The sequence below is a fragment of the Chiloscyllium punctatum genome, chromosome 38 (assembly GCF_047496795.1).
Source record: "Chiloscyllium punctatum isolate Juve2018m chromosome 38, sChiPun1.3, whole genome shotgun sequence".
In the NCBI taxonomy this organism is placed as follows: domain Eukaryota; kingdom Metazoa; phylum Chordata; class Chondrichthyes; order Orectolobiformes; family Hemiscylliidae; genus Chiloscyllium; species Chiloscyllium punctatum.
The window spans coordinates 17,251,281-17,266,559 of NC_092776.1; the positions used below are offsets into that span (position 1 = coordinate 17,251,281).

General features: G+C 40.0%; 1 protein-coding gene across 4 annotated transcripts in view; it reads left to right on the forward strand.

Annotated features, from left to right (window-relative positions):
- The window catches only part of entpd1 (ectonucleoside triphosphate diphosphohydrolase 1), a 128,283-nt gene extending 119,722 nt beyond the window's left edge, over positions 1-8,561 (forward strand). For all 4 annotated transcript variants that reach the window (XM_072557303.1, XM_072557301.1, XM_072557302.1 and 1 more), the window contains 2 exons: positions 1,447-1,578; positions 7,570-8,561. In XM_072557303.1, the coding sequence (XP_072413404.1) occupies positions 1,447-1,578; positions 7,570-7,776 (339 nt within the window). In that variant the 3' untranslated portion in view covers positions 7,777-8,561. The remainder of the gene's footprint in view (positions 1-1,446; positions 1,579-7,569) is intronic.
- Positions 8,562-15,279: the final 6,718 nt, after the last annotated feature.

Sequence of the window (15,279 nt, forward strand, 5' to 3'; positions counted from 1 at the left end):
AGACACTGTTATCTTTTTGGGATCATCTTTCAGTTGTGCAAACTCAAAGGATTCAGCCAGATGCAACAGTGTGATCTCATACTGATCAATACTCTCCGGATGGCCGTCTGCATAACTTACATTGAACTCTCTATATCAGTGTTACTTATGAATGTTTTCAAGGCCTCAGATTTCTTCAGTCTGTTTTATTTGCTCCTCAGTGAGATCTAGCAGCTTAGAGTCATACAGCATAGAAACAGTCACTTCAGTCCATGCTGACCAAGTTTCCTGAACTGAAACTAATCACATTTGTCTGTCTGATCCATAACCCTCCAAACATTTTATTATATTCATGAACTTATCCAAATGTCTTTTCAAACATTCTAATTGTGTCTGCATCCACTACTTCCTCTGGCAGTTCATTCCACATACAAACTACCCTCTGTAGAAAAGGTTGCCCCTTGGGTCTCTTAAATTTTTCTCCTCGCTCCTTAAAAAAATGTCCCCTAGTTTTGAACTCTCCTCTCTAAGGAAAAGACCTTTGCTAGTCACCTTATCTATGCCCCCTCATGATTTTACCTGTATAAGGTCACCCTTTAACCTTCATTGCAGTAAAAGTTTCTAGCCTTTCCGTAACACACACCTTCCAGTTCCAGCAACACCCTAGTAAATCTTTCCTGAACCCTCTCCAATTTAATAATGTCCTTCCTGTAGCAGGGCTACAGTACTTCAAAAGTGACCTCATCCAATGTCCTGAGAACCTGAACATGACAGTCTAATTCTTATACTCACTGGTCTCTGAGCAATGAATGCAAGCATGCTCAACACTGCCTTAACCATCCTGTCTACCTTTCTCAGCACTGAAAGCAGGATTGCTGCTCTTATTTGATCTGTCTTGTTTTTTGCATCTATTTCATAGTCTTGACAAAGAAAATTTTAAAAAAAATTCCAGCTCTGTCTCATTCCTTTAATTTTCTATAGTATCAGGGAATGGACAATTCACACCTATTCTCTCACACTCAGCACTTCGTAGATGCAGAATGTGATTTTAATTCTTTGCTTTCTTTCTAAAAAATAAAGGAACTGGCTCTCTCTCAGCTCAGAAAATCAGCACAATTTCTGTTGGACTCTGATGCAATTTCAAGAGAAGTGTTTATTACCTGCACCCAATGAAAGTGAAAGTACTTAGAGTGGAGGAAGCAGTCACATGATGACAACACACCAGCCTGTACACTATTTACAAATACATTTTCCAAAGCATCTAAGTGGTAGCTTGATCTTGGGATTGGCTCTGTTAATGTTGTTTGACGCTGCTGTAGCTACAAGTTCCCCAGTTTACAATAGTATTTGCCTGACAATCTAATTTCTGCATCCCTTGTGTTGTAATTAAAAGAAATGAATATGTGAATTAATCACAGGAGTTGCATATTTGGTTTCTCTTCATCATATCAATTTATTCTTTAATAGGTTAAAAATTCATTCTCAACAAATGAAAAATATCTGAGTGAAAACTGCTTTGCTGGACAATATATCCTCAGCCTCCTGCAGAATTACAATTTTACCTCCAGTAATTGGAAAACAATCATGTTTTTGAGAAAGGTTTGTATCGTATTTATCATTTTTCTCCGTATCTCGAAGCATTGCTGACCACTACACCTATAATATTGCCCATTGCCACCTGCACCACCTACTCATCTACTGCTGAAATATGCGCTTTACCTCCTCCCAACGAGAGCTTTCTACATCCCCAGTTGGACTCTCGCCTTCCATCCTCCATAATCTTCTGCACATCCAAAACTCTGCTGTCTGTCTTCTAACCCTAACCAAATCCTGATTTCCCCCCTTCACCAATCTAAATTGGAGGAAGGCTAATTTTGGCAGTATTAGGCAAAAACGTTCAAAAGTTGATTGGGGGCAAATGTCCGCAGGTAAAGGGACGGCTGAAAAATGGGAAGACTTCAGAAATAAGATAACGAAGTATATTCCTGTTAGGGTGAAAGGAACGTCTGGTAGGTGTAGAGAATGCTAGATCACTAAAGAAATTGATGGTTTGGTTAAGAAAAAGAAGGAAGCATATGTCAGGTATAGACAAGATAGATCAAATTAATCTTTAGAAGCGTATAAAGGCAGTAGGAGCATACTTAAGAAGGAAATCAGGAGGGCCAAAAGGGTCATGAGATACCTTTGGCAAACAGAATTAAGGAGAATCCAAAGGGTTTTTACAAATTGATTAAGGACAAAAGGGTAACTAGGGAGAGAATAGGGCCACTCAAAGATCAGCAAGGTGGCCTTTGTGTGGAGCCACAGAAAATGGGGGAGATAATAAACGAGCATTTTGCATCCGTGTTTACTGTGGAAAAGGACATGGAAGATATAGAATGTAGAGAAATAGGTGGTGACATCTTGAAAAATGTCCATATTACAGGGGAGGAAGTGCTGGATATCTTGAAACACATAAAAGTGGATAAATCCCCAGGACCTGATCAGATGTACCCTAGAACTCTGTGGGAAGCTATGGATGTGATTGTTGGCCTCTTACTGAGATATTTGTATCATCGATAGTCATAGGTGAGGTGCCGGAAGCCTGGAGGTTGGCAAACGTGGTGCCATGGTTTAAGAATGGTGGTAAGGGTAAACCAGGGAACTATAAACCAGTGAGCCTTACGTCAGTGGTAAACAAGTTGTTGGAGGGAATCCTGAGGGACAGGATGTACATGTATTTGGAAAGGCAAGGACTGATTAGGGATCATCAACATGGTTTTGTATGTTGGAAATCATGTCTCACAAACTTGATTGAGTTTTTTGAAGAAGTAACAAAGAGGGTTGACGAGGGCAGAGCAGTAGATGTGATCCATATGGACTTCAGTAAGGCGTTCAACAAGGTTCCCCATGGGAGACTGGTTGGCAAGGTTAGATCTCATGGAATACAGGGAGAACTAGCCATTTGGATACAGAACTAGCTCAAAGGTAGAAGACAGAGGGTAGTGGTGGAGGGTTGTTTTTCAGACTGGAGGCCTGTGACCAGTGGAGTGCCACAAGGATTGGTGTTGGGTCCACTACTTTTTGACATTTATATAAATGATTTGGATGTAAGTATAGCAGGTATAGTTAGTAAGTTTGCAGATGACACCAAAATTGAAGGTGTAGTGGACAGCAAAGAAGGTCACCTCAGATTACAATGGGATCTTGATCAGGTGGGCCAATGGGCTGAGAAGTGGCAGATGGAGTTTAAATTAGATAAATGTGAGCTGGGTGCATTTTGGGAAAGGAAACCTTAGCAGGACTTATACACTTAATGGTAAGGTCCTAGGGAATGTTGCTGAACAAAGAGACCTTGCATTTCAGGTTCATAGCTCCTTGAAAATGGAGTCGCAGGTAGATAGGATAGTGAAGAAGGTGTTTGGTATGCTTTCCTTTATTGGTCAGAGTATTGAGTACAGTGCACTGTTGGAGGAGGAGTTGAGCTATAGGGTTGGAGGAGTTGAGCTATAGGGAGAGCTTGAATTGGCTAGGGCTGTTTTCCCTGGAGTGTTGGAACCTGAGGGGTGATCTTAGAGAGGTTTAGAAAATCATGAAGGGCATGGATAGAATAAATAGACAGTCTCTTCCCTGGGGAGGGGTAGTCCAGAACTATAGGGCATAGGTTTAGGGTGAGAAGGGAAAGATATAAAAGAGACCTAAGTGGCAAGTTTTTCATGCAGAGGGTCGTACGTGTATAGAATGAGCTGCCAAAGGAGATGGTGGAGGCTAGTACAATTGCAACATTTAAAAGGCACCTGGATGGTCAGATGAATAGAAAGGGTTTGGAGGGATATGGGAGGTGCTGGCAGGTAGGACTTGATTGAGTTGGGACATCTGGTTGGCATGGACAAGTTGAACCGAAGGGTCTTTTTTTGTGCTGTACATCTCTATCTCTATGTCATAATTTTAGTTTAGGGAGGACATGGATTCCACCTCAGTCCATTGGCCAGAATAATTTCAACATCTTCATTTACTACCTACACTGGTTCTTAAATGTTCCAGTGTTTATTGTTGCATTGCTCTGGGAATCCATTCATGTATTGATCAGTTCCTCCTATCATTATTAATCTTAACTTCTATAGTTAAATTCTATGATACCTTGACCTATCCATACAATTGAAATACTCTGAGCCTCCTCCTGCATTGTGACCATTCAGTAAGTCTGAGTCAGAGTCATAGAGATGTACAGCACGGAAACAAACCCTTCGGTTCAATTCATCCATACTGACCAGATAACCTAACCTAATCCAGCACTTGGTCCATATCCCTCTAAACCCTTCCTATTCATATAGCCGTCCTGATACATTTTAAATGTTGTAAATTGTACCAGCCTCCACCACTTCCGCTGGCAGCTCATTCCACACATGCACCACCCTCTGTGTGAAAACGTTGCCCGTTAGGTCCCTTTTATATCTTTCTCCTCTCACCTTAAACCTATGCCCGCTCATTCTGGACTTCCTCACCCTAAGGAAAAGACCTTGTCTATTTATCCTATCCATGACCCTCATGATTTTATAAATTTCTATAAGGTCACCCCTCAGCCTCCAACGCTCCAGGGAAAACAGCCCTAGCCTATTCAGCTTCTCCCTGTAGCTCACATCCTCCAGCCCTGGCAATATCCTTGTAAATCTTTTCTGAACCCTTTCATGTTTCACAACATCCTTCTGATAGGAAGGAGACCAGAATTGCACACAATATTCCAAAAGTGGCCTAACCAATGTCCTGTACAGCTGCAACATGACCTATACTCCATACTCCTATACTCAATACTCTGGTCAATAACTGAAAGCACACCAAATGTCGTCTTCACTACCTATCTACCTGTCACTCCACTTTCAAGGAGCAATGAACCTGCACTCCATGGTCTCTTTGTTCAGCAACACTCCCTAGGCCCTTACCATTAAGTGTATAAGTCCTGCTAAGGTTTGCTTTCCCAAATCTAAATTAAACTCCATCTGCCACTTCTCAGCCCATTGGACATTTCTGAACAAGATCCCACTAACATCTGAGGTAACCTTCTTCACTGTTCATTACACCTCCAATTTTACATCCAAATCATTTATATAAATGACTAAATGCTTCATGTTTCCTTCCAAATCTGAAGAGCTTAAAATCTAATGTTCCTGAACATTCAGATTTTTAAGAAGGAGGATAATCCTAGTTTTTTTTCTCAAATGTCTCAATGACCAGAACTGAACATAGTACTCAAGGTTCAGTCAAGTCCAAGCTGACCATGTTCTACTTTTCGAACGGAATTCTGTACACTTTGGTGACATACTTGGACCAATCTGTCATTTAACATTATGTTGTCTGAATGGTTGCTGCTGTGCATTGGCCAACCATTGTCCTTTGAATTTGTGGTTGACAAAACACTTATCCTTTGTTACCATGCTTATCGCCACATCCAAGTTCCCATCTGAGCCACAGTCCACCCTGACTTGAAAATATACTACCATTCCTTCATTGTTACTTGGTCAAAATCCTGGAATTCTCCACTGATTCACATTGACTGCAGCGGTTCAAGAAAGCAGCTCTCCATTACCTTGTGCAACTAGAGAGTGCAATAAACACTGACCAGCAAACAATGTCCAAATGCCAAGAGTGAATAAATAAAAATTACAGGTTATTCTGCTATAATGCACGTTTCATTAATGCAAATTCCCTATAACGCATTTGAGGAATTGGGGACGCTGTTTCTAAAGTGCAAACTTTTAAAGCGTGTATTGGTTATAACATGATTCCAGTCCCATTAGTTTAAATGGTGCTGCTGTTATGCAATGTTCTTATAACACTAGATTGCATGAGAACGGAACTACCGTGTTGTAGCAGAACCAATTGTAATTGATAGATTTCTAGATAATAATGATATTGAATTATTGGAATAATAAAGAAACAGTGAGGAATGAGAAGATCTGCCATGATCTAGATGGATGATAAAATACACTTGAAGAGCCAAATGGCTTACTCTTACTCCTCCTCCCAAGGTTCCAGTGTCCACCTCGGAGTTTTGAGGGTCCCGCCCTGACCACCCTGTCCTCGTTACAACTTTAGTTCAAACATGGACAAAAAAAGTTGAATTGCAGAGGTGAGAGTGATCTCATTTGACATCAAGTTGTTGACAAAATGTGCTGTTAAGGATTTGAGTCAATGGAGAGAAGAAGAAAACTCTTCATGGTTGGAGTTATACCTGGTACAAACTTAGCTAGTGATTACGAACACACCCTAATCTTCACAATGTCTCACTTTGTCAGGACATCTGATCACTGCAGACTGGAGGATTCCTGTGACAGTGCAGACTCTCCATCTGTACAATCCAAGCATGGTCCGTCCCTGCTAGGTCAGCTGCTTGCTCCTTCATTGATCTGAGTATGTGGCAACCCCAGCCCCACATTCAGCAAGTCTGAGGCCTTGTCCTTCAACTGTGAACGGTTTCTTCCTACAGACAGAAGAATGATCAGATACCCATTGGCATTTTCTGAACATGCCTGGATATTGCCAGCCCCTGAGCCCTCCTGAGTAACTATCAACTGCATCCTGAACTGACATAACAATGACAGTATGAGGCAGGGACAGAAATTACAGGCCTCAATGCTGCTGCCCCAACCTTGCCCCTACCTCTATCCTGCCTTGGCGACACTTCCCTCCCTGTCCCTGGCCACAGCCTCAAGCCAAGCACAATGAGCCCACTCAAATTCTGGGTCCTAGTTTGATGTACCCCCACCCAACCCAGCTCCTGGTTGCTACACGCTTAGCTTATATATTCCACTTGCTGAGCCTCTGGGTGATCACATCACAGTTCTATTGCCTGCCCAACACTGGCAGTAAGGATGCTCCTGGGTCACAGCGAGTGAATGACTATCTGGTTATCTTTAATATGGTACTGGAACCTTCAACGCTGGGAGGTTGACGGTAAGAGCTTTCTGCCTGTTGATTTGCTGTTCTCTTCAAACGTATGTTATGAACATGTGACCATAGAAGAGGAGCTGACCTGTCCCTGAACAGAAGTGATGCTTACTCTCACACCTGACTCCCTAAAAAGAGATTCCTCCTCAGTCTCTCTCTCTCTCTCTCTCTCTCTCTCATCTTACCTTAGTATCATTTTAAACAAATAGCTCAGCAATTTTTCCCTCTAATGTGTGTTTAGTTGTGATAAATGGAATTACCTTGTCCAGCTCATGTTCTAATACTTGATTCCATTGTTTATTCTAATTTATCACCTGCAAATTTTATTTAATTTATATCCAGCTTTTGAATCAAAAGCCTCAAAAGCATGATTGTATGTCAAAATCCAGTTTCAACTTTCCTATAGCAAAACTCTCTCTTCCTCTATGATCCCCTCCCCAAGATCCTCTCTTCTGTTCACTGCAGCATCCTGTCTCTCTCTCCCTTTCCTCTTTGGCCTTTCAACTTACTTGGGAAGAAAATCATCCATAGGCAAACATCGGTTTGATTTAATCTATTTTCAGTTGCCTGTATTGTAGCCACATAACATTTCTCTTCTATTTCCATATCTTTCCATGTTGCAGTCTATTTGCATCATTGTTACTCAGATTTTTTTATTGTTTGCAGATTAAAGGAACAAATGCTGGTTGGACACTTGGATACATGATGAATCTTACAAATATGATCCCTGCAGAACAGCCTTACACCAAACCGCTCACCAATGCCTCATATCTAACAGTCATGGTCATCTTCTCTATCTTCGTCTTCTTTCTGCTACTTATTGGATTTCTTATTTTTAAGAAAAAAATTTTCAAAGCACAAGATAAGTTCTAATTAAATTTACAAATACAGTATATGCTCGCACCAATGTTCTGTCCATTAATCTTTCAAAACCATTCAGACAAAGCAACCTACTACCTATCCCAAAACCTGAGCTGGAATTTTATTCTTTGATGACCAAATGTCCACATTTTGCTATGGAAATTGTTATGGCATTCCATCCATTCATCTTCATGTTGACTCCCTTCACCACTGGTGCATAATGACAAAAGTGTGAACCATCTACAAGATGCACTGAAGCAACTCATCAAGACTCCTTCAATAACATCTTACAAACCTGTGATTCTTATCAACTTAGAAGGACAAGGACAGCAGATAGATGGGAACTTGACCACCTGCAAGCTCCCCTCCAAGTCACCCGCCATCCTGATTTGGAACTCTATCACTCCTTCAGTATCACTTGATAAAAATTTTGGAACTCCCTCCTTAACAGAACTGTGCATGTCCCTTCACCCCAAGGACTGCAGTGGTTCAGAAAGGATGTCCGTACCAACTTGGGCAGGCAAATTCAGAATGGGGAATAAATGTTGACCTAGCCAATAATTCCCACATTCTGTGAATGAATTAATTAAAATGCTTGAAATTGTATTATGCAGTAAATTTACTTGTATCCAATTTGGCTATACTCTCTCCAGCAGGCCCCAGGCAGTGGAGTTTCTCTGGAATTGTTTAAGACTCATTGGATTAAGCAATCGTCCTAATTCCATCAATGAGTTGTCTCAATATTGTAATATTGAAATTACCTGATATCTACTCATTAAATACTCCCAATGACTGGACTGGGATTTTGTTCCTTGTTGAGCAAATGGCTAAATTTTGCTATGGAAATGCTTATTACATTGAAATCACATGGCTAATTTGAGCAACCAAAAATGAGGTTTAGTGTGCAAGTAAGGAACTTGCTGCCCAAGATGTCCTATTCTTTTAGAAATTGTGCTATACTGATTTGTTACTGACAGACATATCATTCAAATACAAATGTGTGCGGTTATTGTACTTATCCGATACATTCTTGTTAAATTTGCCAATAATAGTGCACTTTTCTAAATCATATTTAGTAGCAAATAACTTTTTGGTTGTGAAAATGAATTTTTACAAGCAAGAAATCATTCCTTCTGATGTTCATTGTCCTAGATTTAAAATATTTAATCTTTCTTTCCTTCTCTTTAAATCAGTTACAGAAAACAAAATGATATTGAATTTGTTTTTCTAACTTTATACTTCATGATACAAAGTCTGTGTTGCACGTTAACAATTCTTCAATCTAAGTTGTTATGAGACACACGTCCTTTGCTCACGTAGAAATTTCTGATCCAATGGAGAGGGGCTCTGTTTGTTTGGATGGTTCACTGACACAACTTCTGGTGTCAAAGCCCATGTGAAACCTGTTTGTAAGGTAACAGACAGGCACCATTTGTTCACTACTCACCAGTGATCTTAACCAAATGTGTCGACACACATCTGATATGCTTCCCAGCTTTTACTGATACAGTGTGGCTTGCTGTGGTCACGGCCCCAGTTCAGGGTTAATCTGCACAGGGTCGCACCTACTCCAGGGGAATTGTGTACAGCTAGAGCAGCTGGACTGACAATGGCACTGAGGCAGTATTACAGTATACATGATATCAATTTGCCGCATAGCGTTAGACAGGCTGAAATAATGTGGAATTCACCAACATGTGCAACAAACCAGCACATACCCTACCACTCATTCTCTAATGCACTCAAGCTCTCGCTAACATCCCTGAGTATCAACATTCTGGGAGTTACAATTGACCAGAAACTAAGCTGGACCAGCCATTTTACGTCACAAGAGCAGAGAGGAGGAGAGGCTGAGACTTCAGTGGCAAGTAACTCATCTATTGGATTGCCAATGCCTGGTCACTATCTACCAGACACATTTTGGGACTGTGAAGAACTACTTTCCCCTTGCCTTGATAAGTGTAGTTCCAAAAACAGTCAAGAAGCTCAATATCATCCAGAACAAAGCATTTGCTTGATTGTCACCTTATCCACTAACTTACGTATTCGCTCCCTTCACACATAGTCACAGCAGTATGTGACATTTACAAGATGTACTGCAACAGCTCATTAAGCCTCTTTAAAAGCACTTTTCAATCCTGCAAACTAACTCATTTCAGAGAATGAAGGAAACAGATGTCTCTGGCTACTGGCATGTTATCCTCCAAGCTTACACCACATTGACTTAGAAATAGATTATGGTTTCTTTGCTGTCACTGGATCAAAATGCTGGAACTCCCCTCCTAGTAGGTGTCCCGATAATCCCAAAGACTTCAGTTCACCACTACCTTCTCAAGGGCAATTTGGGATGGGCAATAAATTCTGGCCTAGCCAGAGATGCCTATATTATGTAATTAAATAAAAAGCACACTTGCATCTTCAATAGAAAGCTGATAGAATCTGTTCTCCTTCGTGGCCTCTCTCACTCTTCCCATCACAATTCACTGGACCATGGTTTGTGCATGCAGTGTGACTGAGCTCTCTAGTCTGATCCTGAATCATGGAGACTAATTGGAGCACTGTGAATATTGTCCTGGCTGACATAGTTAATTCAGTATACAAAAGGGAAATCTAATTAGCCTATCAAGCCATGCTAGTACACATTTGATAATTTGGAAAGGACAGAAATGTGCACAGTCACAGCTTAAAGGGAACATTGCTCTATTACTCCTCAGTATCAGAATGACTCTTATCAAAATCACAAATTCCATCTGAGATGATTGCAACAAATCTAAACTTTCCCTCCTTTGTCCTTATCTACCTGCCTGTGGAATAGTGATGAGACCAAACCATTTCCAATGCCTCTCAATTATAAGGCCCTAGATTTCATAGGCCAGGTGCAGACCATTCGGCTGACTAAATCTATTTCACTGTCCTGTCTTAACCCTTGATTCCTTACCTTTAAAAATCTCCCTTTCTCAGCCTTAAATATGCTTAACAACCCAGTCTTGACAGCCCTCTGCACTAACAAAAATTCCACAGATTCACTACCTTCTGACAGAAGAAATACTTCCTCCTTCCTTTCTTAAATGGGTGATCCCCTAACTCAGATCATGTGCTCTGGTCCTAGACCCTCCTGAAAGATTCTCACTTACCAAACATCTTCGTAAGAACCCCCCTAAGAATCTTATGTATTTCAATAAGGTCATTTTTCTAAATTCCAATGAGTACAAGTCCAACCTACACAACTCACAAGAAAATCCCTCCAAACACAGGATCAACCTTATGAACCTTCCCTGGACTGCCTCCAATGCCAATATCTTTCCTTAGGTAAAGGTATCAAAACTGTTCACACGATTCAGATATAGTCTGTCAGATATTTCCTAATGAACCTGTTCAGAGATGTTAACTAATAATAGCCAGAAAATCACCTGTAATGGCTTCTCTTCTGTCTCCACACTATTTCTTGAAGAATTGATCTTTGACCTCCTCATGTTTATTTTCTGCATTCATCTCCTCTGTTCCAAAAGCACAGAATTAATTTTCACATGTACACTAATAACCTTCAGCTTGGCCTCAGCATCACCTCACCCTACTCCTTCAAATTTGCTTATTCATCATCCAGTACTCATGGAACAGAAATTTTCTTAAGTCAAGTATTGGGAACACTGAAGCCAGTGTGTTCTATAATACAGGCGAAAGTGGGTACTGCAGATGCTGGAGATTAGATTCTAGATTAGAGTAGTGCTGGAATAACACAGCAGGTCAGACAGCGTCCAAGGAGCAGGAAAATCGACGTTTCAGGCAAAAGCCCTTCATAAGGAACAGCCTGATCTCAGCATTTGTATCATATTTGAGCCTGCAATAATGAGCTCCCGATTTCATATTTATATTATCACTAAAACAGCCTATTTCTGCTGGTGACATAGTGTCTTCATTCCTTCTCGGTTCTTTTGCTGGTGAAACCCTCATTTACATCTTTGTTAACTCTGCACTTATTGTTTCAATGCACTCCACAATGGTCTTCCACGTTCTACCCTCCATGCCTATCATGATCACATATACTTCTAGAAGATCCCCCCCTCAGTCTCCAATGCTGGAAAGAAAACAGTCCGATCTTGTCCAACCTCTCCCTATAACTGGTAATATCTTTGTAAATTTCTTCTGCACTCTTTCCAGTTAGTAACATTCTTAAATATTAAAGAAACAAAACCAGCATATCCCATGCTAAAAGATGAAAGACCATCTAAATTGATTTAATGTATCATGACAGCTCCATGACACTGTAACCCTTTTGCTATAAATTCTATGTCTTGTGGTCCTGTTGCACAATCACTTGATGAAGAAAGCTAGTGCTTCCAAATAAACCTGTTGGACTATAATCGAGTGTTGTGTAATTTTGACTTTAAAATTGTTAACCTTATTTCAAAGCTGCTCATGGCCTTTCAATTTCCTATCTCTAAGTTATACCAACCACAACCTTCTGAGGTTATTGCAGATGCACTCTAATTCTGTCTACTTTTGTCCCATATTTTAAATGCTTCATGGTTGGCAGCAATGCCTTTGGTTTCCGGGGTGTAATGCTCTGGAATTATTTCCTTTTCTTGGAGAAATTTCAAGATTGGTAAGTTTTAAATAAGCTGATAAATCTATAGTGGCCCTCAGAGCTTTGTGGTAAAAGAAAGCACGCAGCAGATTAGCTTGAAAGTATTGAGAAGATAAACAGAATAATGAACTGAGACATTCATAGTCAAGGGGAAGTAAATAAAAGACTTATCTCTGGTTCAGTGGAGGGATGCATGGTGGCTCAGTGGTTAGCACTGCTACTTCAGAGTGCCAGGGACCCAGGATCAATTCCACCCTCTGGCCGTGTGGAGTTTGCACATTCTCCCTGTATCTGCATGGGTTTTCTCCAGGTGCTCCAGTTTCCAAAGATGTGCATATTAGGGTGGTTTGGCCGTGCCAAATTGTCCCTGGTGGCCAGAGATGTGTAGGTTAGGTGGATCGGCAATGTGAAATGTGGTGTTAGTGGGTAGCAGGTTAGGTCTGGTGGGATGCTCGTTGGAGGGTCAGAGTGGATCCAATGGGCTGAATGGCCTGTTTCCACACTGTAGAAATTCTATGAAAAAAAGATTGCTGGAATTGAAAACTAAACTGGTTTTCAGAGTACAGTGTTAAACTTATGGAAGGTTATGACAGAATTAAATACCTTAGTTGATACATCTAATTCAGAAAGGATTGGGGTAGTAAGGAGTAAGAAATGTATAACAAATATAATTATGACAATAAATAAAACAGAAAATGCTGGAGAAGCTCAGCATGTCTGGCAGCATCTGTGTGAGAAAAAAAGAGTTTTGATGTCTTATGTGATTTCTTGAAAATATCAAGTCATATTGGACTTGAAATGTTAACTCTGTTTCTCTCTCCGCAGATGCTGCCAGATCTGCTGGATTTCTCCAATTTCTCTTGCTTTAGATGGCTAGCATTTGTAGTATTTTGCTGTTATTATAGTAATGTTAGTGTTAAGACTGTTTGATTTGTTTAAATTTTTTATACACAATAAAAATTGTTTTTATTAAAAAGGTGTAAGTCTTGTATTAATTAAACCACTGAATGTTCAAATTTATCTATAATACTTAATGGTCCCTTATTGTTAACAGTACCCAATTAATCTCTGCCACTTTAATCACATGTTCATTTTTACTAATTTTATGCAGTATGTTATCAATCACTTTTTGAAGTCCATGTACACAACATCAAGCACATTTTCTTCATCCATACTCTGTTATTTAAATATATAACTCAATTTTGTTAGCTACCTAGAATTTACTTTTGATAAATTTATGTTGATGCTCATTTACTAATCTATACTTAACCATGTACCTATTAATTTTATCTCATGATCAGGTCGATAAAAGTTTTGTCAAGATTGATATTTGGCTGACTGGCCTGAACTTGCTCAATTTTTCAGTCTTAAATCTTTTTGAGCAGGTGCTTAACAATTGCAATATTTAGTACTCTGACACCACTCCCATATTGAAGGAGAATTGGAAGATTGCAACCAGAACTTCAGCAAATCCTCCATCACTTCCCTCAGAAATCTGGGAAACTTCCATTTGTTCTACTTTGACTGCTGAAAATCTTTAAATTAGCTCTATTTCATCCGATCTAATTTCACTATTTTTTCCTTCAGTGCAATATTTGCAACATTCACTTTTTCAAGAAGGCAAGTGCTGAGTTACTTACTTTGGCCTTTAATTGTGTCTTCATTGCTTAAGCCAATGAGTACATGAGTTGAGATGTCATGTTGAGGTTGTACAGTACACATTGGACGAAGCTACTTTTGGAGTGCTGAATACAGTTCTGGTCACCCTGCTATAGGAAGGATATCATTGAATTGGAGAGGGTTCAGAAAAGACTTACCAAGATGTTGTCAGGTTTGAAAGGTTAGCCAGATAGCCTGGAACTTTTTACACTGGAGTGTATGAGATTGAAGGGGTGACCTTATAGAGGTCTATAAAATCATGAGGGAGCATAAATAAGGAGAATAGCAAATGTCTTTTCCCTAGAGTTTAAAACTAGAAGGCATATTTTTAAGGTGAGAGGATAAAAATTTAAAAGGGACTAGAGTGGCAACATTTTCACTCAGACAGTGGTTAGTGTGTAAAATGAACTGCCAGAAGAAGTGTCCGTGCTGGTCAGGTATGTGAATAGGAAAAGTTGAGAGCCAAATGCAGGCAAGTAGGACAAGTTTAGTTTGGGAAACTTGGTCAGCATGGATGAGTTGGATTGAAAGATCTGTTTCTGTGCTGTATGACACTAAATTCTCCAAGTTCCTTGTCAGTCTCAATTTGACTATCCAGCAAACAATTTATTTTCCTCCTCTTCTCTTTGTTCCTCTTTTACATTCAACTTATTTATTGTATTATAAACATGACAGTGATATAACCCTCTTTTTTTCTATTGTCAGAGTCGTAGAGTTATACAGCATGGAAACCGATCTTTTGGTTCAACTCATCTGCAATAACCAGGCATCCCAATCTGACCTAGTCCCATTTGCCAGCACTTAGCCCATATGCCTCTACAGTTCCTGTTCATGTACCCATCCAAACACCTTTTAAATGTTGTAAGTGTACCACATCCTTTTTCTGTTTGTTTCATACATATACCACCACCTTTTTAAATCTTTCCCCTCTTACCTTTGCTGTCTGGGGAAAAGACCTTTTATAAATTTATAAACCTCCAAAAGGTTTATAAAAGGATGTTGTTAAACCTTCTTCAGTTTAACAACATTCTTCCTATAAAAGGGCGACATGAATTGTACGTAATAGTTTAGAAGTGGTCTTAACAAGGTCCTGTGGAGCTGCAACATGACATCCCAACTCCTGTACTCATTGTTCTGACCAATGAAGATAAAAGCATGCCAAATACCTTCCACACCACCCTGTCTATCTGCAACTCCAGTTTCAAGGAACTATGCACTTGCATACCCCAGTGTCTTTGATCGGCAACATTACCCAAGGCCCTACCATTACG